The 26,865-nt window shown below is 47.6% G+C and overlaps 1 protein-coding gene across 2 annotated transcripts in view; it reads right to left on the bottom strand.

The window, feature by feature from the left end:
* snx4 (sorting nexin 4) overlaps nt 1-26,865 on the bottom strand; it is a 167,804-nt gene that overhangs the window by 32,386 nt on the left and 108,553 nt on the right. For both annotated transcript variants that reach the window (XM_072473195.1, XM_072473200.1), the window contains 3 exons: nt 25,993-26,048; nt 7,412-7,484; nt 1,588-1,649 (listed from right to left, as the gene is read on the bottom strand). In XM_072473195.1, coding sequence (XP_072329296.1) covers nt 1,588-1,649; nt 7,412-7,484; nt 25,993-26,048 — 191 coding nt within the window. The remainder of the gene's footprint in view (nt 1-1,587; nt 1,650-7,411; nt 7,485-25,992; nt 26,049-26,865) is intronic.

The following is a 26,865-nucleotide window of genomic DNA, read 5'->3' as shown; positions in this document are numbered from 1 at the left end:
TGGTCTTTGTACTTGGCTTTCATCAATTTGACCATGGCTTTTGACTCAGCGAATCAGGAAGTGTTATGGAAGACTCCTGTCAAAATAAATTTCTTAACATCCTCAGACTCTATGATAAGATATCGGTGACAGTCTTCACTGACGGAAATAAGGCAGAAACCTTTCTGGTCAAGAGTGGAGTCAAGCAGGGATGTGACTCGCTGCCACCCTTCGCTCCATCTTACATTGCCACCATCTTTCACGTTGTCAAGAACAAGCTCCCACAGGATGGATGGAAAACATCCAAGAAAAAAAAAAACCACCGACATCACTCATGAAATTTCAGTATGCAGATGACATTGCTATCTCCACTCAGAAGAGAATCTCCAAGCCATGCTCGACACCTTCGCGTCAAGAAGACTCGAGTGCTTTTTCAACCCACCCCAGGGCAAGATCTGGTCTCTCTCAATCAAGATCAACAGAGAAATCCTACCAAACGTGAACTATTTCCCCTACTTGGGGAGTCTTCTCAGGCTGAAATCGATGCAGAACCATAGTATTCAATTCGCGAGCGCCTCCTTCAAACTGCTAAAGAGAGTCTTTGAAGACCGCAACATTCGTGCTGATACCTGCAGAACAAGGCAATCCCTCCTTCGAACCCCTAAAGAAGAGAGTCATTAACGAACGCAACATTCGTGCGGACACCTGCGGAACAAGGCAATCGCCTCCCAATTCTTCGATACGGCTCAGAAACCTGGTCTCTGCACAGACGCCACCTCAAAAGCTCTGGAGAGGCACTATCAATGCTGTCCGAGACTGGGAGGGCTGGTGTACTATCAGCTTCCTTGAAGGAGCCAAGAACACTGGCAGAGGACATGATCACCCAAAACCAACTCCGCTGGGTCAGCCATGTGCTTAGGGTGCCAGAGTCCCGACTGCCAAAGCAAATGTTCTTCGCCCATCTCAGAGAAGGCTCCCAAACAAGAGGAGAAAGGAAGTGTTACAAAGACACCCTGAAGGCTCACCTCAAGAAATGCAACACAACATCAATGCCTGGAAGGCCCTTGCTCAGAAGAGATTTACTTGGAGGAAGCTCCAGATTTAAGGGACACAATTCTTGGGAGGACCTCTGGAAAAGGACCTGGAGAAAGGAATGACCAAGGACCGATCCCACGCTTCCTGGAAACACCTGCCAAGTGCACAGTCGAAGATGCGACGCAAGGACCCACAGAACCGTGACTAGTAACAGGGAGTTTCTTAGGTAGACAATCATACTCGCCAGCATGTGATCGCCGAAGATGAGGATTTATATTGCAGCCCATGTAGCATAGCTGCTCTTTAAAAACTCAATGACAATCCCTAAATGTTCTCAAAAATAAGTTCAAAAGCGGCAGAAAGTTTTACTAAAACTTTATATTCTAGGACGCTTGTTAAAAGGATTCCTTTGAAAACAGTAATCTGTTTATAAAGCAGATTAGTAAATTATGGGAACCCAGCATGGTATATTTCATACAACCACATCACTTCTGCATTTTATAACTCCTGAAACAACAGACATCCCTTATAAAATGTACCAAAGGTGAAGTAGGTAAACATTCTACAACTTACCTGAAAACTCTTCCATAATTGCCATGCACTTTGTATACACCGTACAGACGATCTGCCACTCTCTGCAATTACATTAAGTATTTTGGAAAGTAAATTAGGAACTGCTAAAATGAACTGTTATAGATGCATGTCCAACAACTACATTGGGGCAAAATCTTGATATAATTTCACAATTTGCAGCAAGCTCCAAAAGGCTGGTTCCACTGCATCAAACCAATTCCCTAGACTCTGTTGGCTATCGGCACTAGAAAGTTGATTCCAAATATTGTGTTATGCAATGACTGCAAATGAGCCAATTACTTCCGGTGGCGGCTATGAAGGAGTAAGTCGCACATTTGGTGGCTCCCGCTCCGGTCGGACTTTTGGACCATTCCCCCGGACTTTTTTCCGGGTTTAAAAGGCAAATTTGAAGGCTGAGGCAATTGGGCACGGTTTCCACGCATCGGTTTATGGAGAAAAGGATTAGAAGTACATGAAAGGGCAGAAACAAGAAGTTAGTCACGAGCTGTGTTGAAGCTGCAGTGGGGGACAGTATGGCTGAGGGCCGGACCCCTGGGGTGGCAGCGCAGCGACCAACGGACCCAGTGATGCAGGCCATTCAGGATGGTTTTTCCAGGCAGAAGCGGGAATGTTTGGACCCGATCAAAGAATCAATTGATCGGCTAGAGAGCAGACTGGACGCCCAGGACCGGGCGATCCAGAAGGTGGAGAAGGCGCTGCTTGAACAAGGAGCATCAAGCAGCAGTGGAGCTGGAGGTGGGGATGCTTCAAGAACAGGAGAAAATGCTCCTGGAGAAGGTGGAGGACCTTGAGAACCAGTCCCGTCGGCAGGGGCTGAGGGAGCAGATGCTGGGGCATACGTGACGGGTATGTTTGAAAAGCTGCTCGGGGAGGGGGCATTCCCCCGACCGTTGGGAGGTGGACAGGGCATACCGGGCACTTGCTAGGAAGCCGCGAGCAGGGGTCCCTCCAAGGGCAATGGTGGTGAAATTCCATAGGTTCCTGGACAAGGAATGCATTCTTCAGTGGGCCAAGCGCACGCAGAGTTGTAAGTGGGACAACAGCATCCTGCGGGTGTACCAGGACACAAGCGTGGGGGTGGCCAGGAAGAGGGCAGGCTTTAACCAAGTGAAGGTTATTTTCTTTAAGAAGCAGGTGAAGTTCGGTCTGCTGTATCCGGCGCGTCTTTGGGTCACGCATGAGGACCAGCATCACTAGTTGGAGTCGCCCGATGAGACACTGGACTTGGCTCAAAGGAAAGGACTGGTGGGGGTCTGAGAACTCTCGGACTCAGAGACAACTTGTTGGCCTATATTGGACCCCTTTTTTCTGTTTTTCTGTGTTTTTTCTTTTCTCTTCCTTGGTTTTTGGTGGGCTTTGTTTTCCTGGTTTTTAAATGGTTATGTCTTCTCTTATTGTTTTGTGTCTGTTTTTGGAGCTTTGTTTAGGGGGAAAAGGGGGGGGGGGGGTCGATTTTTAGTTTTTGGGTTCTTTTTCTCGGTAGATGTTGGCAATGTCCTTTGTCTGTTTTTATTGATGTGCATTTTTGTGGGATGGAGACCTGCCTATGAGAGTTTCGGTGGGTGGTGCTTTTGGTTTTGTGTTTTCTTGCTGTTGAGTGTTTGTTTGGGGATTGTTGGATGAGGGAATTTGTTTGTATCAGTTGGGGTGGGGGGGGGGGGGGAAGCGAGGGAACAATAGGTGGGAGACTTCATGGCGTCGGGGGCCACCAAGCTAGCTGGGTGAGCTGGCTCATGGAAGTACCGGGGGCGGGGGGGAGAAGAGATATACACGCTTAGTTTACTAGATGGGTTGGGTTTTAGAGTAGTGTTGCTGAGTGGGGGATGGGTTCTGCTGACGAGGGAGGGACTTCGATGGAGGGATACGGAGGGGGTCGGGGGTCGAGGCCGCCGTGGGCAGGCAGAAGGAGGTGTGGCGCATGGGCTGGAGGCGGGCCCAAGAAAGGGGAAGGCTTTGCCCCCCAACTAGGTTGATCACCTGGAATGTTCGGGGGCTAAATGGGCCAGTAAAGAGGGCACGTGTTTGCGCGCACCTTAGGGGACCGAAGGCGGACGTGATAATGCTGCAGGAGATGCACCTTAAAGTAGTGGACCAGGTCAGGTTGAGGAAAGGCTAGATTAGTCAGGTTTTCCACTCGGGGCTGGATACAAAGACTAGAACGGTTGCGATTCTGATTAACAAGCGGGTGGCATTTGAGGTGGGAAGAATAGTCTTGGGTGTGGGAGGACGATATATCATGGTTAGTGGCAAGCTGCAGGGGATGAAGGTAGTGCTGGTCAATGTATATGCGTCAAATTGGGATGACGGGGATTTTATAAAGAGGGTGCTAGGGAAGATTCCGGATCTGGACTCGCACAAGCTGATTATGGGAGGGGATTTTAATATGGTTATTGATCCAGGCCTGGACCGGTCAAGCTCGAGAACAGGCAAGGTGCCAGCAACGGCAAAGGAGTTGAAAGGGTTCATGGAGCAGATTGGGGGGGGGTGGAGGATCCATGGCGATTAAGGCAGCCGAGGGCAAAGGAAATTTCTTTTTACTCCCACGTACACAAGGTGTATTCCCGGATTAATTTCTTTGTCTTGGGCAGGGTCCTATTGGCGGGGGTGGTGGACATGGGGTCCTTGGCGATTACGATCTCGGACCAGGCTCTGCACTGGATGGACCTTCAGGTAAGTATGGATAGCAAGCAGCGCCCACAATGGAGATTGGAACTAGGGCTATTGGTGAACGAATCGGTGTGCGAGAGGCTGAGGAAGTGCATGCTGAATTACCTGCAGGTAAATGATATGGGGGAGGTCTCAGCAGCGGTGGTCTGGGAAGCGCTGAAGGCAGTGGTGAGAGGTGAGCTGATCTCGATCCGGGCTCACAGGGACAAGACGGATAGGGCAGAAGCGGACCGACTGGTAAAAGAGATTCTAAGAGTTGATAGGAGGTATGCGGAGGCTCCAGAGGCAGGGCTTTTAAGGGAATGCCGGAGGCTACAGGCGGAATTTGGTTTGTTAACCACCGGGAGGGAAGTGGAACAGCTCAGAAAGGCGAAGGTGGCGATTTACGAGCATGGTGAGAAGGCCAGCAGGATGCTTGCACAGCAGCTCAGAAAGAGGGAGGCAGCTAGCGAAATAGGGAAAGTTATTGACGGGGAGGGGAGCTTAGTTGGGGACTTGGCGGGGGTGAGCAAGACCTTTCGGGACTTTTATAGCAGGTTGTATAGGTCGGAACCCCCTCCGGGGCCAGAGGGGATGAGGCATTTCTTGGAGGGGCTGACTTTCCCGAAGGTCAATGGGGAGCAAGTAGAAGGGCTGGGGACCCCGATCAGGCTGGAGGAGATCGTGGAAGGTCTGAAGGCCATGCAGTCGGTTAAGGCCCCGGGACCAGATGGGTACCCAGCCGAGTTCTATAAAAAGTTCACTGGAATATTGGAGCCGGTGCTGATGAAGGTTTTAACGAGGCTAAGGAAAGAGGGGTGCTGCCCCAGACGATGTCACAGGCCATGATCTTGCTCATTCTGAAACGGGACAAGGACCCGGAGCTATGTGGGTTTTACAGGCCGATTTCTTTGCTGAACGTAGATGCCAAACTTCTGGCCAAAATCTTGTCCTCCAGGATTGAGGACGGTGTACCGGACGTCATAGTGGAGGATCAGACGGGGTTCGTTAAGGACAGGCAGCTGGTGGCCAATGTAAGAAGGCTGCTAAACGTGATCATGATGCCCCCGGAAGGTAGGGAGGTTGAGGTAGTAGTCGCGATGGACGCGGAGAAAGCCTTTGACCGGGTTGAGTGGGATTATTTATGGAAGGTGCTGGAGCGGTTTGGGTTTCGGAGGGGCTTCATTGACTGGGTTAGGTTGCTGCACCAGGCTCCGGTTGGAAGTGTACGGACAAACAGGACGACTTCGGGCTATTTCAGACTGCACCGGCGGACGAGTCAGGGATGCCCCCTCTCCCCACTGCGGTTTGCACTGGCGATAGAGCTGCTGGCAATTGCTCGGAAGGCCTCAAGGGGCTGGTCCAGGGCGGCGCACAGTCTCGCTGTATGCGGACGACCTACTGTTGTATGTCTCAGACTCAATGGAGGAGATGGAAGAAATTATGGGAATTTTAGGGAAATTTGGCCGGTTTTCGGGATATAAGCTCAATATGGGGAAGAGCAAGATGTTTGTGGTCCAGGCGAGAGGTCAGGAGAGGCGACCGGGGGAACTGCCGTTCAGAGTGGTAGGGGACAGTTTCAGGTAGCGCGTCCAAGTGGCGCGGGATTGGGACCGGCTACATAAATTGAACTTGGCCCGGTTGGTGGATCAGATGAAGGAGGATTTCCGGAGATGGGATGCACTCCCGTTGTCTCTGGCGGGCAGAGTTCAATCAGTAAAAATGAAAACTGACGGTCCTCCCGAGATTCCTATTCGTTTTCCAATGTCTCCCCATCTTCATCCCGCGGTCCTTTTTTAAACAGATCAATAAGAGTATTGCAGGCTTTGTGCGCGCGCACGTGTGTGTGTGTGGGGGGGGGGGGGGGGGGGGGGGGGGGGGGGGGGGGGGGGGAGTCCCCGCGAGTGAAGAGGGCGATGTTCGAGCGGAGTCGGGGGGGGGGGGGGGGGGGGACGGGACGGGACTTGTTTATAGAAGGAAGCTTCCCAAGTACGAGGGCGCTGGAGGAGAAGTTTGCATTGGCGGGGGGGAATTCCGATATTTACAGGTGCGGGACTTTCTGCGGAGGCAGGTGCCAACCTTCCCACTCCTGCCGCTAAGGTGGATTCAGGATAGGGAGGTTTCTAGAGGATGGATAGGAGAGCGGAGTGTCTCGGACATATATAAAGAGCTTATGGGTTTGGAGGAGACTCAGACCGAAGAGCTGAAGCAAAAGTGGGAGGAGGAGCTGGGGGGAGAGCATCTGGGCGGATGCGTTGGGTAGGGTCAACGCAGCCGCAACATGTGCCAGGCTCAGCCTGATCCAACTTAAGGTCGTTCATTGGGCTCACATGACAGTGGCCGGCCCGGATGAGCAGATTCTTTGGGGTGGAGGATAGGTGTGCGAAGTGTGCGGGGGGGCCAGCGAACCATGTCCACATGTTCTGGGCATATCCAAAGCTGAGGGGATTTTGGCAGGGGTTTGCCGATGCCATGTCCACAGTATTAAATACGAGGGTGGCAATGAGTCCAGAGGTGGCGATTTTTGGGGTGCCGCAGGATCCGGGAATCCAGGAGGAGAAAGAGGTAGATGTTCTGGTCTTTGCTTCCCTGGTAGCCCGGATGCGCATATTACTAGCATGGAGGGACTCAAAGCCCCCGAAATCGGAGACTTGACTTTCGGACATGGCTGGCTTCCTCTGCCTGGAGAAAATTAAGTTCACCATGAGGATCTCGGTTAGGGTTTGTCCGGAGGTGGCAACTATTCGGCGACTTCCTCGCAGAGAATTAATAGTCAGCAGAAGGGGGGGTGGGTTTAGGTTAGCATAGATTAGGGGGGTAAACAATGGTAGGACCCGAGGGAGTGGGAAGCGGTATTTGCACTATGTTAATATTTTCCTTGTTATGTACATTGTTGATTTTGTTGTTACAATGCCAAAGAAATACCTCAATAAAATGTTTATTAAAAAAAAGAGCTAATTGTGGGGTGGGAGCCAGGGTCGCCGCTCTCAATTGCTATCCAGTACCATACTCTTGGGAGATTAAAAAAAGTGTACGACACATGCGACAGCATCAGGCCTGGAAGAATAACCGTCAAATAGCCTGCCAACATTTAACTCTCCAAACTTATACATGAAGAATGACCACTCTGGCAAAATATAAAGTTGGAATTACATACTGCTCTGACTCGTAGAAGGTGTGATATGATGGACTGCAATTCATCTCCATAATGTTTCAGCTCCATAAATCTCCTGTGAACAGATGAATAATTCTTTTACTTTTAATCTTAAATTAGACAGCTCAATTTATTTGCATCGCAAAATTTAACAGCAATAAACTGTTCCAGAAAGGCAAGGCCAAGTTTTCGATTTTAAACCATTGTGGTTACTTAAACAAGCACCTCGACTTCCAGTGGCGACTATGCTGTGAACAGTCGCACATTTAACAGCTCCCGCTCTTGGTGGTTTTTTGACGGCTTTTAAGCTGGATTTGCGCGGAAATTTTTTCTAACACAAGTGGATTAAAGTGAGGAAGAGGAGAAGGCAACCTCTATCCTATGGAACTACACTCAGAAAATTAGGTGGATTGGCCATGATAAATTGCCCTTAGTGTCCGGTGAGGTTACTGGGTTATGGGGATAGGGTGGAGGTGTTGACCTTGGGTAGAGTGCTCTTTCCAAGAGCCGGTGCAGACTCGATGGGCCGAATGGCCTCCTTCTGCACTGTAAATTCTATGATAATCTATGAAAATAATTGCAAAAGAAGGAATCAAAAGTTGGTTGAAGTGAGGATCGGAGCTTGGTGGATGCAATGGCAGAGAAGCAAGACCCGGCCCAGTCGGCTCAATGGTCGATGGATCAGTTGGTTACATACCTGGACGAGAAGTTCGTCCGGCACCGTAAGGAGCGTGCGGAGGACCTGACCAAGATGGTAGCCTCAATTAAGGAGGCTGTCGACCGGATGGAGGCGACAGTGACGGCCCAGGGACAGTCGATCCAAAAGCTACAGGAACATGCGACGGAACAAGAGGAGCAGTCCACTGGGATGCAAATTGGCATTTTACAGGATCGGCAAAAGCGGCTGCTGGAAAAGGTGGAAGACCTGGAGAATCGTTCCCGCAGGCAGAACGTTCGGATCGTCGTCGTCAGTCTCCCAAAGGGAAAGGAAGGATCGGATGCCGTTGCGTATGTTGTGAAGATGTTCGAGAAAATGATGGGGGACAGAGGCGTTCGATAGGCCGTTGGAGGTGGACCGGGCCCACAGGGCACTTATGCGCAAGCCCCAGGGTCGTGAGCCCCGTAGGGCGTTGATGGTGAGGCTGCACCGATTCCTGGACAAGGCATGCATCATGAGAAGGGCTAGGGAGACAAAAAGGTTCGTATGGGAAGAAGCCGAGATCCAGGTCTGCCAAGACTTGGGATCAGATCTTGCTAAGAGGAGGGCGAGTTTTAATAAAATTAGTGGCCCTGTATGCGAAGGGAATAAAATTTGGACTGCTCTACCTGGCCCCTCTTTGGGTAACCTACGAGGAATGGGAACTATATTTTGGCTTGCCAGAAGAAGTGGCGGGCTTTATGAAAGACAACAACCTGGGGGACCCATAAGGACTTAATAAAAAGAGAAAACTGGTCGGTAGCGATTTAAATCAAAAGGTTCTGTGGTGCACTGTAACTCGAGTTGCGATGACTGGGGAGAGAAAGTTTTTTTTGAGTTATCTAACTTTGACCTTTCAGTGTATGTACTAAGGTACAGTTTCTTCCTTTTTTTTGTAAAAAAGAAAAAAAGGGAGGGAAAAAAAAATGGAGGGGAGTGAAGGAAAGTTCTCAAATTGAGACGGTCCAGGAGGGAAAGACATCTGTTTGAGGTTTTGCATGCATAAATGTTTCGGTCTCTCCATTTATCCTGTTCGTTTGCACTTTCATTGTTTGGGGATCTGTTTGAAGGTGATGGGATTGATAAAATGTTGTAAAGGGGAAGGGGTGGGCCGTTGAGATTAGACCTTAAGTGAATGGTGGGCGTTTGCTTTTTGTGCTTGGTGCTATTGTTTTGCAAACTTATGTTAAGAGTTGGGGGGGGTAAAGATCCAGCAGCCGGTAGACTTTTAGGCAACAGGGGTGGAGCTGCAAGGCTAGCTGGTAAGGCTGATCACGGAGATGTGAGGGGTGAACTGAAAAGTGACACGGGGGGGGGGGGGGGGGGGGGGGGGGGGGGGGGGGGGGGGGGAAAGAGAGAGAGAGAAGAGGGTACTGCTGACAATTAGGGGACTTCCAGGAGGCTGGAGATGGAGACTAGATGGCCGCTGCTGCCTAGGGGTGGATCTGGGGAGGTGCGGGCCATGGGCCAAGGGCTGGCCTAGGAAAGGTCATGTCTGATTGACAGGGGAGAGGAGCAAGAGACCCCCCGACCAAACTGGTTACATGGAATGTGCGTGGTCTGAATGGGCCGGTCAAGAGGGTCTGTGTGTTCGCACACTTAAGACAGTTAAAGACGGACGTGGCCATGTTACAGGAGACACACTTGAAGCTGGGGCATCAATTTAGGCTGAAAAAGGGATGGGTCAGACAGGTGTTCCATTTAGGATTGGACTTTAAAACAAGGAGGCGTGGCCATCCTGATTGACAAAAGGGTGGCGTTTGAGGTGGGGAAAATGGAGACAGACCCTGGAGACAGATTTATTATGGTGAGCGGGAAGCTGGAGGGAATGGCAGTGGTGCTGGTAAATATATATGCCCCAAACTGGGACGACGTCACGTTTGTTAGGAAGATGCTGGGAAAAATCCCAGATCTCGACTCGCACCGGTTGATTATGGGGGGTTATTTTAACACGGTCTTAGATCCTAGGATGGGCCGGTCGGGTTCTAGGTCGGGGAAAGTATCAGCAATGGCAAAAGAGCTGCGGGGGGTTCATGGAGCACATGGGAGGTGTTGATCCGTGGAGATTTGAGAAGCCAAGGAGCAAGGAATATTCATTCTACTCTCATGTGCACAAGGTGTACTCCAGGATCAATTTTAAAAAAATATTGGACAAATTGTTAGCGGGGTGGTGGACACAGAGTATTCAGCAATTGTAGTATCGGACCATGTTGGCTAGACCTATGCGCCACATTGGCTAGACCTAGAGGTGAACACGTGAAATTCTCAGTGCCCACAGTGGAGGCTAGATACAGGGCTGTTAGCAGACGATAAGATATGTGAACGAGTGAGGGAGGCCATTCGGGAGTGTATAAAAACCAACGACAAGGAAGAGCCCATGGCTGGGGTGGTGTGGGAGGAATTGAAAGCGGTCATCAGAGGGGAATATATTTCGATTTGGGCCCATAGGGAGGGGGCTGAATGGGCGGAGCTCGATAGGCTAGGAGGAGAAGTCTTGTGTGCGGATAGGAGATATGCAGCGTGCGGATAGGAGATATGCAGCGTGCGGATAGGAGATATGCAGAGTCTCCGAATGAGGAGCTCCTGAATGATTTTGGGCTCCTTTCCACAGGCAAGGTGGAGGGACAGCCGAGGAGGGTAAAAGGGGCAGTGTACGAATATGGGGAGAAAGCTAGCAGGATGTTGGCACATCAGCTGAGGAAGCAGGAGGCGGCGAGAGAGATAGGGAAAATTAAGGATGTGAGGGGGAAAAGTAGTGAGGGACCCGGGGGCAGTTAATGATGTGTTCCGTGAATTCTATAGCCGTTTGTACGAGTCAGAACCCCCTGCGGGGGAGGAGGGAATGAGCAAATTCCTGGAGGGGCTAGAGTTCCCGAAGGTAGATGAGGAGCTGGTGGTAGTCTTGGGGGGGGGGGGGGGCCCAATGGGGCTCGGTGAAATGATAAGACGGATTGGGGGCCCTGCAATTGGGTAAGGCCCCGGGGCCTGACAGATTCCCAGTGGAATTTTATAAAATGTTTTCGGGGCTAGTGGAACCGCTGTTAGTCAAGGCTTTCAATGGATCCAAGGGGTTGGGAGTGCTTCCACCAACGCTATCACAGGCATCAATTTCTCTCATCCTGAAGCGAGACAAGGACCTGGAGAGCTGTGGATCGTACAGACCAATTTCCCTTTTAAATGTAGATGCTAAATTACTGGCAAAGATTTTGGCCACCAGAATAGAGGATTGTGTCCCGGAGGTAATAGGTGAGGATCAGACGGGATTTGTGAAGGGCAGGCACCTGACGTCCAATATTAGATGGCTTCTCAATGTTATAATGATGCCAGCTGAGGGGCATGAGGCTGAGGTGGTAGTAGTCATGGACGCGGAGAAGGCTTTCGACCGGGTGGAGTGGAAGTACCTATGGGATATTTTAGGCAGGTTTGGGTTCAGGCAGGGATTTGTGGACTGGGTCCGGCTGTTATATGCGGGAAGGGCCCAGGCGGTGAAGATGACAGTCCTCCCAAGACTGCTTTTCTTTTTTAATGCCTTCTGATTTTTGTCCCAAAAGCTTTTTTTAGAAAAATAAATGTGGCGAGGTTGTGTGTGGGCGGGGAAAATCCCAAGGGTAAAGAGGGCACGCCTGGAGCAGGGTCGCGTGGAGGGGGGCCTGACCCTCTCGAGTTTTATGAACTATTACTGGGCAGCCAACATATCGATGATCAGGAAGTGAGTAGTGGGGGAGGGGTTGGCCTGGGAGTGAGTGGAAGCGGCATCCTGCAAGGGTACGAGTTTGAAGGCTTTACTAGCGGCGTCCCTGCCATTCCCGCTGGCTCGGTACTCTACAAGCCCTGTGGTGGTGGCAGCCCCAAGGGTGTGGGGGCAATGGAGGCAGCATACGGGATTGGAGGGGGTGTCAGTGTGGTCTCCGATTTGTAACAATCACCGGTTTATCCCAGGGAGGCTGGATGGGAGCTTCAGGAGGTGGCAGCAGGCAGGGATCGAGAGATTTGGGGATTTATTTATCCAAGAGGGCTTTCCGACCTTGAATGCACTAGAGTTTGAGCTACCGGGTGGGAATGGGTTTCGATAGCTTCAGGTCTGGGACTTTGTCCGGAGGCAATCCCAAGCTTCCCTCACGTCCCCGAGGGAACTACAGGATAAGGTGATGTCAAAAACTGGGGTAGAAGAGGGGAGGATTTCAGAGATATACAAGGAGTTGATGGAGTGGGAAGGGGCCCCGATCAGGGAGGTGAAGCGGAAGTGGGAAGAGGAGCTGGAAATGGAAAAGTGGGAAAAAGTCTTGGGGAGAGTTAATTCATCTACGTCCTGTGCCAGACTTAGCCTGATCCAGTTCAAAGTGGTCCACAGGGCTCACATGACGGTAGTCCGGATGAGCAGGTTCTTTGAGGAGGTGGAGGATAGATGTGGGCGGTGTGAGGGTAGTCCAGCTAACCATGTGCATAGGTTCTGGGCATGTTCAAAGTTGAGGGGATTCTGGCAGGGATTTGCAGACGTTGCAGGATTTGCAGTCCTGGAAGGGAGGGTAACCCAGAGTCCAGAACTGACAATATTTGGGGTATCGGGTGATCTGGGGGCCAGGGGCGGCGGGAGAAGGGGGGCCTGCTGTCCTGGCCTTCTCCTCCCTGGTGGCCCGGAGATGGATTTTGCTGGGATGGAGGGACTCCGAGCCCCCGATGTCAGGTGTGTGGGTCAGCGATATGGCAGGGTTTCTCAGCATGCAAAAAAAAACAAGTTCGCCTCGAGAGAATTAACTCAGGGGTTCGCCCAGAGATGGCAACCGTTCATCGACTTCTTCAAAGGATATTGAACGTCAGCAGTAAGGGGGGGGGGGGGGGGTAGAGAGAAACTAGGAGGAATGGCAGTGTTAGATCAGGACAGGGAATGCAGTATACGGGTAGTCAGGAAATAGGGCGCAGGCAGTTGGGGACATTGTTTTTTTTTAGGTTTTTGTACATGTGTCGTCCCACGTGGTTGTTTAAGAAATGACAATGTGTTAAACTGTGAAAATTGCAAATGCTTCAATAAATTATTTTCTAAAAAAAAAAAAGCACCTCTTAAAAAGATTGTTATAGACTTTTTAGGAGCCTAAATATAATATCTGCACAACTAAGCAAACAGATCAAACTCTACGACTGCTCTAGTTCTTTTAATTGCTATCTTTGGATCTTTTAACACCCAATTTACAGGCTAATCATTTGGCTTCAATTATGCTTTTAGCAACTCTGTTGCATTCAAAAATTGCTGAACAAGGTACCAAGGGAGAGGCAGTGGCATAGTGGTATTGTTGCTGTACTAGCAATCCAAAAGATCTAGGATAATGATCTGGGACCCAGGTTTGAATCCCACCACATGGAATTTAAACTCAATAAAATATCTGGAATTAAAAACCCATCTGGTTCACTAATGTCCTTTAGGGAAGGAAATTTGCCATCCTTAATTGGTCTGGCCTACATGTGACTCCAGACCCACAGCAATGTTGACAGTGGTATACAGTCAGGAGGGAGTTGCCCTGGGAATCCTCATCATCATTTCTGGACCCCATGAAGTCTCATGGCTTCAGTTTAAACATGGGCAAGGAAACCTCCTGCTGATTATTACGTACCAGCCACCATCAGCTGATGAATCATTAGTCCACATTGAACACCACTTGTATGAAGCATGGAGGGTGGCACAGGTGCAGAATATGCTCGGGGGGGTGGGGAACTTCAATGTCCATCACCAAGAGTGACTCAGTACTACCACCACAGACTGAGCTGGCTGTGTCCTAAAGGACATAGCTGCTAGACTGGGACTGGTGAGGGAACCAACAAGAGGGAAAAACTTACTTGACCTCATCTTCACCAATCTGCCGACTGCAGATGCATCTGTCCATGACAGTATCGGTAGAAGTGACCACCGCACAGTACTTGTGGAGACAAAGTCTCGTCTTCACATTGAGGATACCCTCCATATAGTATTATGCGGCACTACCTACTAAATGGGGTAGACTTCGAACAGATCTAGCAACTAGACTTGGCATCCATGAGGTGCTGTGGGCCATCAGCAGCAGCAGAATTGTATTCAACCACAATTGACAACCCCATAGCCTGGCAGATCTCCCACTCAACCATTACCACCAAACCAGGGGATTAACCCTAGTTCAATGAAGAGTGCAGGAGCATGCCAGGGACATCAGGCATACCGAAAAATGAGGCGTCGACCTGGTGAAGCCACAACACCAGACTACTTGTGTGCCAAACAGCAGGCAGTAAGTAATAGACAGGGCCAAGCGATTCCACAAAGAACGCATCAGGTCAAAGCCCTATAGTCCTGCCACATCCAGCTGTGAATGGTGGTGGACAGTTTGTAGAGGGGCAGGTAGTATTGAGGCAGCAGGTGGGCTGCAGAAGGACTTTGACAGACTGGGAGAGTGGGCAAAGAAGTGGCAGATGGAATACATCAGAAGGCATTAAAATGTGGAAAAGTGTGAGGTTACACACTTTGGAAGGAGAAATGGAAGCATAGACTATTTTCTAAATGGGGAGATGCTTAGGAAATCAAAATCACAAAGGGACTTGGGACTCCTTGTTCATGATTCTCTTAAGGTTAATGTGCAGGTTCAGTCGGCAGTTAGGGAGGCAAATGCAACGTTAGAATTCATGTCGAGAGGGCTAGAATACAAGACCAGGGATGTACTTCTGACGCTATACAAGACTCTGGCCAGACCCCATTTGGAGTATTGTGAGCAGTTTTGGTCCCCGTATCTAAGGAAGGATGTGCTGGCCTTGGAAAGGGTCCAGAAGAGGTTCGCAAGAATGATCCCTGGAATGAAGAGCTTGTCGTATGTGGAACATTGAGGACTCTGGGTCTGTACTCGTTTGGGAGTTTAGAAGGATGAGGGGGCTCTTACTGAAACTTACAGGGTACTGCAAGGCCTGAATAGAGAGGATGTGGAGAGGATGTTTCCACTTGTAGGAAGCAGAGGACACAATCTCAGACTAAAGGGACGTTCCTTTAAAACAGGTGAGGAGGAATTTCTTCAGCCAGAGGGTGGTGAGTCTGTGGAACACTTTGCCGCAGAAGGCTGTGGAGGCCAAATCACAGTGTCTTTAAGACAGAGATAGATAGGTTTTTGATCAATAAAGGGATCAGTGGTTATGGGCAGAAGGCAGGAGAATGGGGGATGAGAAAAGTATCAACCATGATTGAATGGGGAGCAAACTTGATGGGCCAAGTGGCCTAATTCTGATCCTATGTCTTATGGTCTTATGGACAATTAAACAACTCACTGGAGGAGCAGGCTCCACAAATATCCCCATCCTCAATGATAGATGAGCCCAGCACTATGTACAAAAGTCAAGGTGGAGGTATTTGCAACAATCTTCAGCCAGAAGTGCCGAGTGGATGATACATCTCGGTATCCGCCAGAGATCCCCAGCATTACAGATGTCAGTCTTCAGCCAATACGATTCACTCCACGTGATGTCAAGAAATGGCTGAAGACACTGAATACTGCAAACGCTATGGGCCCCGACAATATCCCGGCAATAGCACTGAAACCTTGTACTCCAGAACTTGTCACACCCCTAGCCAAGCTGGTTCAGTACAACTTTGAGTCGATTTCAGCGGGAGCGGTGCGCAAGTGATTTCTGGGAGGTTAGTTATCCCTTAAAAACACTTACCTTCACAGGAGCAGGCCAGTCGATTTCAGCGGGAGCGGTGCACAAGTGATTTCTGGGAGGTTAGTTTATCCCTTAAAAACACTTACCTTCACAGGAGCAGGCCAGTCGATTTCAGCGGGAGCGGTGCGCAAGTGATTTCTGGGAGGTAAGTTTATCCCTTAAAAACACTTACCTTCACAGGAGCAGGCCAGTCGATTTCAGCGGGAGCGGTGCGCAAGTGATTTCTGGGAGGTAAGTTTATCCCTTAAAAACACTTACCTTCACAGGAGCAGGCCAGTCGATTTCAGCGGGAGCGGTGCGCAAGTGATTTCTGGGAGGTAAGTTTATCCCTTAAAAAAAAACACTTTTCTGTTTTATTTTTTTCGACCCGCGGACTTCTGGGAAGACCTCCCCCCCCACAACCAATAAATTCTGGTGGAGAGGAAACCCGAGACACTACACGTGTAGTGTCTCCCACCCGCCCTCCTCCTCTAACCTAATAATAAGACCTATTGGTGTGAGGTAAGTGCCATATTATATTATTATTAGCATTATTATATTATAAGCATTGCGCAGGTCGATGAGACACAGCCGGAGTGAGAGAGATACAGACAGTGAGAATTTGCTAGTTTGGTGCAGTAAGGTAACCAGGAAAGGTAAGTGGTTAATCTAATTGTGCCGTTTTTCAGTTAAAAAGTGCAGGGTAGTGTCTGATTGGCTGAAGCTGCCCCCACCATAAACTTAAATTAAACTAATTAATTAATTAGTGATGGCTGGTCAGGTGATGTGCTTGAGTTGCTTGATGTGGGAGCTGGCAGATCCCATTGCGAGCTGCAGCGACCACATCTGCAGTAAGTGTTGGCTGCTCGAAGAGCTCCGGCTCAGAGTTGATGAGCTGGAGTCTGAGCTTCAAACACTGAGGCACATCCGGGAGGGGGAGACTTACCTGAACACACTGTTTCAGGAGGCAGTCACACCTGTCAGAGTAAGTAGTTTAAATCCTGCCAGTGGCCAGGGACAGCAGGGTGTGATTGCAAGTCAGGCAGGTAAAGGGAACCAGCAGTCAGGAACTCAGGAGCCTCAGCCCTTGACTCTGTCCAACAGGTATGAGGCACTTGCTCACTGTGTGGATGGCGAACAGGGTTGCAGGAAGGATGAGTCAGCTGACCAAGGCACCATGGTTCAGCAGGCCATTCAAGGGGAGGGAGTAAATAGGCAAGTTGTAGTTGTAGGGGATCATCAGGGGATAGATAGTATCCTTTGTGAGCAGGATAAAGAGTCCCGCATGGTATGTTGCCTGCCCGGTGCTAGGGTGCGGGACATCTCTGACCGGCTTGAAAGGATACTGGAGAGGGAGGGGGAGGATCCAGTTGTTGTGGTCCATGTCGGTACCGACAACATTGGCAAGTCTAGGAAAGAGGACCGGTTTAGAGATTATAAAGAGCTAGGATTCAAATTAAAAAGCAGGTCCTCAAGGGTCATAATCTCCGGATTACTGCCTGAGCCACGTGCAAATTGGCATAGGGAGGCAAGAATAAGGGAAGTTAACATGTGGCTGAAAGAGTGGTGTGGGAATGAGGGGTTCCTTTTCATGGGGCAATGGCATCAGTTTTGGGACAGGGGGGACCTATACCGTTGGGATGGTCTCCACCTGAACCGAGCTGGGACCAGTGTTCTGGCGAAAAGAGTAAATAGGGTGGTCACTAGGACTTTAAACTAAAGATTGGGAGGGGAAGGGAAAGTCAGGGAACCAAGAGGTGAAGTAATCCGTGGGAAGCGTAGCTGCTTAGGAATACAAAAAAAGCACAAAAAGACAAAACTCAGGAGAGGTTACGATAGTCCCCATCCCACAAAATATGACAGAGTGTATGGAAAGGCTCAGTAAACCAAGGTCCACCACACTAAGAAAACAAAAAGGGACGGTCAATAGAGAATTAAAGGTGCTATATTTAAATGCGCGCAGTGTACGGAACAAGGTAGATGAGCTTGTGGCCCAGATTGTGACTGGGGGGTATGATGTGGTAGGCATCACAGAGACATGGTTGCTGGGGGTTCAGGACTGGCATTTAAACATCCAGGGATTCACAACCTATCGAAAAGACAGAGAGGTGGGCAGAGTTGCCTTGTTAATTATGAAATTAAATCAATAGCACTAAACGACATGGGGTCGGATGATGTGGAGTCTGTGTGGGTAGAGTTGAGGAACCACAAAGGCAAAAAAACCATAATGGGAGTTATGTACAGGCCTCCTAACAGTGGTCAGGACCAGGGGCACAAGATGCACCACGAAATAGAAAGTGCATGTCAGAAAGGCAAGGTCACAGTGATCATGGGGGACTTTAATATGCAGGTGGCCTGGGTAAATAATACTGCCAGGACCCAAGGAAAGGGAATTCATTGAATGTTTACAGGAGGGCTTTTTGGAACAGCTTGTGATGGAGCCCATGAGGGAACAGGCCATTCTGGACTTAGTGTTATGTAATGAGCCAGACTTGATAAAAGAATCTTAAAGTAAGGGAGCACTTAGGAGGCAGTGATCATAATATGGTCGAATTCAATCTCCAATTTGAAAGAAAGAAGGTAGAATCAGATGTAAAGGTGTTACAGTTAAATAAAGGTAACTACAGGGGCATGAGGGAGGAACTGACGAAAATCGACTGGGAGCAGACCCTAGTGGGAAAGACAGTAGAACAGCAATGGCAGGAGTTTCTGGGAGTAATTGAGGACACAGTACAGAGGTTCATCCCAAAGAAAAGAAAGATTATCAGAGGGGGGATTAGGCAGCCATGGTTGACAAAGGAAGTTAGGGAATGCATCAAAGCAAAAGAGAAAGCCTATAATGTGGCAAAGAGTAGTGGGAAGTCAGAAGATTGGGAAGGCTACAAAAACAAACAGAGGATAACAAAGAGAGAAATAAGGAAAGAGAGGATCAAATTTGAAGGTAGGCTAGCCAGTAACATTAGGAATGATAGTAAAAGTTTCTTTAAATACATTAAAAACAAACGGGAGGCAAAAGTTGACATTGGGCCGCTCCAAAATGACGCTGGTAATTTTGTGAAGGGAGACAAGGAAATAGCCGAGGAACTGAATAAGTACTTTGTGTCAGTCTTCACAGTAGAAGACATGAGTAATATCCCAACAATTCAGGAGAGTCAGGGGACCAGAGTTGAATATGGTAGCCATCACAAAGGAGAAAGTGCTAGAGAAACTAAGAGGTCTAAAAATTGACAAATCTCCGGGCCCAGATGGGCTACATCCTAGAGTTCTAAAGGAGATAGCTGAAGAAATAGTGGAGGCGTTGGTGATGATGTTTCAAGTCACTGGAGTCAGGGAAAGTACCAGAGGATTGGAAAATCGCTGTTGTAACCCCCCTGTTCAAGAAGGGAACAAGGAAAAAGATGGAAAATTATAGGCCAATTAGCCTAACCTCTGTTGTTGGCAAGATTCTAGAATCCATTGTTAAGGATGAGATTTCTAAATTCTTGGAAGTGCAGGGTCGGATAGGACAAGTCAGCATGGATTTAGTAAGGGGAGGTCGTGCCTGACAAACCTGTTAGAGTTCTTTGAAGAGATAACAAATAGATTAGACCAAGGAGAGCCAATGGATGTTATCTATCTTGACTTCCAAAAGGCCTTTGATAAGGTGCCTCACGGGAGACTGCGGAGTAAAATAAGGGCCCATGGTATTCGAGGCAAGGTACTGACATGGATTGACGATTGGCTGTCAGGCAGAAGGCAGAGAGTTGGGATAAAAGGTTCTTTTTCGGAATGGCAACCGGTGACGAGTGGTGTCCCGCAGGGTTCAGTGTTGGGGCCACAGCTGTTCTCTTTATATATTAACGATCTAGATGACAGGACTGAGGGCATTCTGGCTAGGTTTGCCGGTGATACGAAGATAGGTGGAGGGGCAGGTAGTATGGAGGAGGTGGGGAGGCTTCAAAAAGATTTAGACAGTTTAGGAGAGTGGTCCAAGAAATGGCTGATGAAATTCAACGTGGGCAAGTGCGAGGTCTTGCACTTTGGAAAAGAATAGAGGCGTGGACTATTTTCTAAACGGTGACAAAATTCATAATGCTGAAGTGCAAAGGGACTTGGGAGTCCTAGTCCAGGATTCTCTAAAGGTAAACTTGCAGGTTGAGTCCGTAATTAAGAAAGCAAATGCAATGTTGTCATTCATCTCAAGAGGCTTGGAATATAAAAGCAGGGATGTACTTCTGAAGCTTTAAAGCATTAGTTAGGCCCCATTTAGAATACGGTGAGCAATTTTGGGCCCCACACCTCAGGAAGGACATACTGGCACTGGAGCGGGTCCAGCGGAGATTCACACGGATGATCCCAGGAATGGTAGGCCTAACATACGATGAACGTCTGAGGATCCTGGGATTATATTCATTGGAGTTTAGGAGGTTGAGGGGAGATCTAGTAGAAACTTACAAGATAATGAATGGCTTAGATAGGGTGGACCTAGGGAAGTTGTTTCCATTAGCAGGGGAGACTAGGACCCGGGGGCACAGCCTTAGAATAAAAGGGAGTCACTTTAGAACAGAGATGAGGAGAAATTTCTTCAGCCAGAGTGGTGGGTCTGTGGAATTCATTGCCACAGAGGGCGGTGGAGGCCGGGACGTTGAGTGTCTTTAAGACAGAAGTTGATAAATTCTTGATTTCTCGAGGAATTAAGGGCTATGGAGAGAGAGCGGGTAAATGGAGTTGAAATCAGCCATGATTGAATGGTGGAGTGGACTCAGATGGGCCGAATGGCCTTACCTCCACTCCTATGTCTTATGGTCTAACTACAACACTGGCATCTGCAACAATTTTCCACATTGCCGGGTAGAGGAAAATTGCCCAGAAGAAACAAGACAAATCCAACCCAGCCAATTACTGCCCTATCACTATACTCCCCATCATCAACAAAGTGATGGAAGGAGTCATCAACAGTGCTACCAAGCGGTACTTACTCAGCAATAACCTGCTCACGGATGCTCCAGCTCCTGACCGATTACAATCTTGGTTCAGACATGGACAAAAGAGCTGAATGCCAGAGGTGAGAGCGACTGCCCTTGATATCAAAGCAGCATTTAACAGAGTATGGCATAAAGGAGCCCTAGCTAAACTGGAGTCAATGGAAATCGGGAGAAAACTCTCTGCTGGTTGGAGTCATACCTGGCACAAAGGAAGATGGCTGTGGTGGTTGGAGATCAATCATCTCTGCAGGAGTTCCTCAGGATCGTGTCCTAGACCCAACCATCTTCAGCTGCTTCATCAATGACCTCTTTCCATCATAAGGTCAGAAGTGGGGATGTTCATTGGTGACTGCACAATATTCATCACCATTCATGACTCCTCAGAGAATGAAGCAGTCCATGTCCAAATGCAGCAAAACCTGGACAATATCCAAGCTTGGGCTGACAAGTGGCAAGTTACATTTGTGCCACACAAGTGCCAGACAATGACCATCTCCTAGAGAGGCCCTAACCACTGTCCCTTGACACTCTATGGCATTACCATCACTGAATTCCCAACAATCAACATCCTGGGGGTTACTTTTGATCTGAAACTGAACTGGACTAGCCATATTAATAATGTGGCTACCAAGGCAGGTCAAAGACTAGGAATCCTCCAGCAGATAACTCACCTCCTGACCCCCCCCCCCCAAAAAGCCTGTCCTTCATCTACAAGGCACAAATCAGGAGTGTAATGTATACTCTCCACTTGCCTGGATGAGTGCAGCTCCAACAACTCAAGAAGCTCAACACCATCCAGGGCAAAGCAGTCTGCTTGATTACCTCCCCTTCCTTAAGCATTCAAGCCCGTCACCACCGATGGACAGTGGTAGCCATGTGTGCCATCTACAAGATGAACTGCGGTAACTCGCCAAGGTTTCAGACAGCACCTTCCAAACCCACGACCACTACCATCCAGAAGGACAAGAGCTGCAGATACCTGGGAATCCCACCAGCTGGAGGTTCCCCTCCAAATCACTCACCACCTGGACTTGGAAATATATCGCCATTCCTTCAGTCACTGGGGCAACAGCATGGAATTCCCTCCCCAACAGCAGTGGGTGTACCTACATCTCAAGGACTGCAGCGGTTCGAGGCTGCAACACGCCACCACCTTCTGAAGGGAAACCAGGGATGGGCAATAAATGCTGGCCTAACCAGAGACGCCCACATCCGGTAGATCATAGAATTTACAGTGCAGGAGGCCATTTGGCCCATTGAGTCTACACCAGTCCTTGAAAAAAAAATGAATCAATTTGAACACATTTTTTAAACGTTTGCTGGAGATAGTAAAGCTTTATGCAGAGTCTTATACAGGGAGAGGGGGGTGGAGGAAAGCATCAAATTGGAAACATGTCTGGAGTTGGATAAAAACATTTTTAAATGAACAGAACAGGGGGGCACAATGGCTAGCACTGCTGCCTCATAGCACAGTGGCCAGGTTCAATTCTGGCCTTGGGCAACGGAGTTTGTACTTTCTCCCAGCGTCTGCATTGGTTTCCTCCGGGTGTTCCAGTTTCCTCCCACCATTCAAAGATGTGCAGGTTAGGCGAGGTGCTCTTTCAGAGGGTTGTTGCAGACTAGATGGGCCAAATGGCCTCCTTCTCCACTGTGGAGATTCTATGATCTGCAATGATAGCTTAAATGTGTATAAATGTAATTTACTGTGCAGACGCAACACATACATTCCACGATTGGTGGTGCAGCTAAATATGAAGCTGCAAGAGAAACTTCTGTCGACCTTATTTCCAACCAATGCAGAACACAGGAGAATGTTTTAAACATGCAGTTACAATGGTGGAATACAAATCAGAGCAAACTGGAGTCAAACCATCAGATTCTGGTCCAATTCAGAATTTTCTTTATATTCTTCGGGTGTAGGCAACACCGCCAAAGCCAGTATTTATTGCCCATCCTAATTGCACTCGAGAAGGTGGTGGTGAGTTACCTTTGAACTGCTGCAGTCCACTTTTTTTTCTTTCATGGGATGCCAGTGTCTCGAGCATGGCCAGCATTTGTTGACCATTCTGCACTAAGAGTCAACCAAATTGCTGTGGGTCTGGAATCACATGTGAGCCAGACCAGGTAAGGACGACAGATTTCCTTCCCTAAAGGATATTAGTGAACCAGATTGTTTAAATTTAAAAAAAAACAACAAATCAACATGGTTTAATTTCAGATTCAAATTTTACCATCTGCCGTGATGGGATTTGAACACATGTCCCAGAGTTCTGAATTACTTGCCAATGACAATACCACTGCATCACCTCCCCTTTCTGCATAGGTACACCCACAGCGGTTAGGGAGGGAGTTCCAAAATTAGGACTTAACAATGGTAGTTCCAAGAATGGTATGTGGGTTAGAGAGGAACTTGCAGGGATGAGGTGCCGATGTATCTGCTGCCCTTAGGCTAAGTGCTTGTGGAGGAGCCATGGTGAGTTTCTGCAGTGAATTTTGTAAATGGTGCACACCGGTAGTGGAGAGAGTGAATATTCTAGGTGGTGGAAGAGTGCCGATCAAGCAGGCTGCCTGGTCTTCGATGGTATCAGGCTTCTAGAGCGTTACTGGAGATACATTTATTCAGGCAAGTGGCAAGTGGAAAGTATTCCATCACCTGATTTGCATTATGTAGGTAGTGGGTACGCCTTGGAGTCAGTTGATGAGCTACTTGCTGCAGAATTCACAACATTTGGCTTGCTCTTGTAACCACGCTGTTTACATGGTTAGTCCAGCAAAGTTTCTGGAAAATTGTAGACATTGTCCCGGGACATACAACATGTAGTTAATGGAACAATAAACCCAACATATTCGCAGTTAAATAAGGACAGCAAGTGAAGGCAAAAATTTTAAACTATTAAATGGTAAAACAATGTTTGCTCATTACACAAAGAGTACCTGTACCTTTCTTTTATTTTAAAAATAAATTGAAGAGTACCCAATTCATTTTTTCCAATTCAGGGGAAAATTAGCGTGGCCAATCCACCTATCCTGCACATCTTTGGGTTGTGGGGGCAAAACCCACGCAAACACGGGGAGAATGTGCAAACTTCACACGAACAGTGACCCAGAGCCGGGATTAAACCTGGGACATTGGTGCCATGAGGCAGCAGTACTAACCCCTGCACCACCGTGCTGCCCATGGACTTATACCTTTCATTTCCAAGAACATTCCAAAGCTCTCCACAGTCAATTACACTGGACGACAGAGCAAACTGAGAAAGTGGTTAATCGGGTTGATAGGTTCCTGGGCTTTATAAATAGCAGAGTAAAAAGCAAGGGCATTTTGGTGAATCCACGCAAGAAACTGGCTTAACTTCAACTGGAGTATCTTGACCTATTCGGAACACCAGACTTTGAGAATGTGAAGGTATTGGAGAGGATGCAGAAAAAGATTACAAGAATAGTTCAGAGGATGAGGCACTCCAATGACATGGATAGATAAGAGAAGTGGAGACTGTGCTCCTTACAGGAGAGGAAGTTGAGAAGATATTTGGTAAAAGCTTTCAAAAGTCGTCTGGTAAAATAGAGAAACAGTTCCCCTCAGTAGAAGGGGTGAGAATCAGAGGGAAAGGCGTGATTAACAAAAGAATGAGGCAACATTCAGGTGCAGGTTAGGTGGATTGGCCATGCTAAATTACCCTTAGTGTCCAAAATTGCCCTTAGTGTTGGGTGGGGTTACTGGGTTATGGGGATAGGGTGGTGGTGTTGACCTTGGGTAGGGTGCTCTTTCCAAGAGCCAGTGCAGACTCGATGGGCCGAATGGCCTCCTTCTGCACTGTAAATTCTATGAAACAAGGGGATTTAAATAAAACCTAGCAAGTGGTAATGATCTGGACTGCACTGCATGTGTGGTGGATGTAGATTCCAAGCTTTCAAAAGGAAATTGGAAAATCATCTGAAGAGAATAGAGTTGAAGGGCTACAAGGAAAAGGTAGGGGAGTGGGAATAATAGAGTTGCTCTTGTAGTGAGCAAGCAGACTCGAGCCAAATGCAATTCTTCAATACTGTAACAATTCTATGTATTTCTGGTGTATACATTGTAGTAACAGTCCAGAAAACATAGCAACTAATTTTCTATTTTGAAGAGCTTGCTGTGCACAATGAAATAATGACCAAATAATCTATTGCGTTGATGTCGTTTGAGAGAAAAATGTCCCTGCTCTTCAAAAAAAAAAGCCATGGGTCTTTCACACAAGGAGGTAGACATGTCTGTTTAAGCCTTTCATCTGAAAGACAGCACAGCAGTCCTCATCATTACACTGGGATGTCAGCCTGGATAATGCACTCACGCTTCCAGAGAGAAGGGCTGAAATCCACAACACAGAAGCAAATCCACAATTCGGAGGCAAGGGTGCTATCCATCAAACCACAGCTTTCACAACATGACCAATACATAGAAAAGATTTCCAGAAGAGCTTTGATTAGTGCTTTAAATTAGGAATAATTTAGAGAAAATTTTTCTAATGGCCAAAGGATCAACAATTAGAATGTAAAAGATTTAAGTTAATTGACAAAAATAACAAGGTGGTGACATGAGGAAAATAATTGTTTTTGTAAGGTGATAGGAGGGGAAAAAATTGTTTTTGTTTTATGCAATGGGTGGTTAGGATTGGGAATGCACTCTCATTGGGTAGGTGGCAAATATAAACTCATTAATAGCTTTCAAAAGAGAATTGGATAAATACTTTAGGAAGAAGTACAGGGATATATGTTGAAACCATGGGACTAACTAAATTGTTTGTTCAAAGGGCAGATGCGGACTTGATGAGCTGAATAGCCTCCTTCTTATCCTTTTGTTTGAAAACCGCAGCAAATCATGTGATCGGGCCAAAAGTTTAACACTTCGCAAATACCTCAATGTAGTTGAAGTCGTCACCAAGGCATCTATATTTGAAATCTATATTTTTTGTTTACATTATTCCATCCTGTGCCCATTAAAGTTTATAATAGAAATCGAGTGCTCAATGGTTCATTTAGAAGGCCATATTAACAGGCCACAAAGCGAAACCAATAGTTGTCACAAAAATTAACCACTTCACATAAATGAGCTTCTCCTTGCAATCTATCAACTATAATAACTACATCACTAGTTGACATGAACACAAGAGAGTAGCTTCAACCTGAAAAACCTGTTTTCAAGGACAAACTTGCAGAACACGGCAGCTCCCTTAAGAGGAAGAAAAGAGAACTACTACAAAAATGCATAACAACGTGACACTGGAAAGGAAAAAACAACTTACTTGTCTGGGTTCTTGACTCTGAATGTTGCATGGAGAGCTTTTAGCCTGGAATCTGCCTGTTTAAAAATAGTTAAATAATGTTTGAAATCATTTCTTCATCAGTCATTGCATAGCAAGGAAATAATTTGCTCCTAAATTCTATTCAATTTAGCTTTCAAACTGGATAATATAAAAGACAGCTCAGAATGCCGAGTCTCTCACCTCTCTTCAGCTTAGGTTGATCAAGATTACAAGGCTACATTGGTACAGTAGTCTCAGAGGGGCTGTAATATCCAGACAGGCATGGAAGTAGGTGTAAGCACAATGTCCATGCAATGTCTTTTGTTAAAATCAAAGGGAGTCTATGCATGATTAAAAAACTCAAATTGCCACATTAAGTGGCTCTATGGGCACTGACAAGAATATAAATTTTATACAGATCCACATTTAACACCAGAAACAATTCAAATACCAGATTTCCTTGCAAACAAATCATTAAGGTCGCTGACAATTTTCATTCAATTTTGAATGAACAGTTCAATGGATAGCTGTGAAGCTGCAAAAGCTATTGTACTCAAATGAAAGTTGGTTATTCTCATGAATTTAACCCAAAAGATAGAGACAGTGACAGAGTGAAGAGTATTTAAAATAAAAATCACTGCTTTTGCAATCAAGATTTGGTACTGGCATTTCTCAAGCACGTAATAGAGACTTTTAGTAGTGCAAAACAATTTAGATTATGCAAGATGGATTTCAAAAAGATTTTAATGATGAGCTATGGGACAGACCACCAATGGAAGCATGCACAAGCGCTAGGTCAGGGTTCTAACCTTGCCACATCCTCCTGATGTTATGTACTCCTCCTCCTCCTCCTCTTATACCTTCTCCAGCATC

The sequence above is a fragment of the Scyliorhinus torazame genome, chromosome 2 (assembly GCF_047496885.1).
Source record: "Scyliorhinus torazame isolate Kashiwa2021f chromosome 2, sScyTor2.1, whole genome shotgun sequence".
In the NCBI taxonomy this organism is placed as follows: domain Eukaryota; kingdom Metazoa; phylum Chordata; class Chondrichthyes; order Carcharhiniformes; family Scyliorhinidae; genus Scyliorhinus; species Scyliorhinus torazame.
This window is presented reverse-complemented; position numbering and strand designations above follow the sequence as displayed.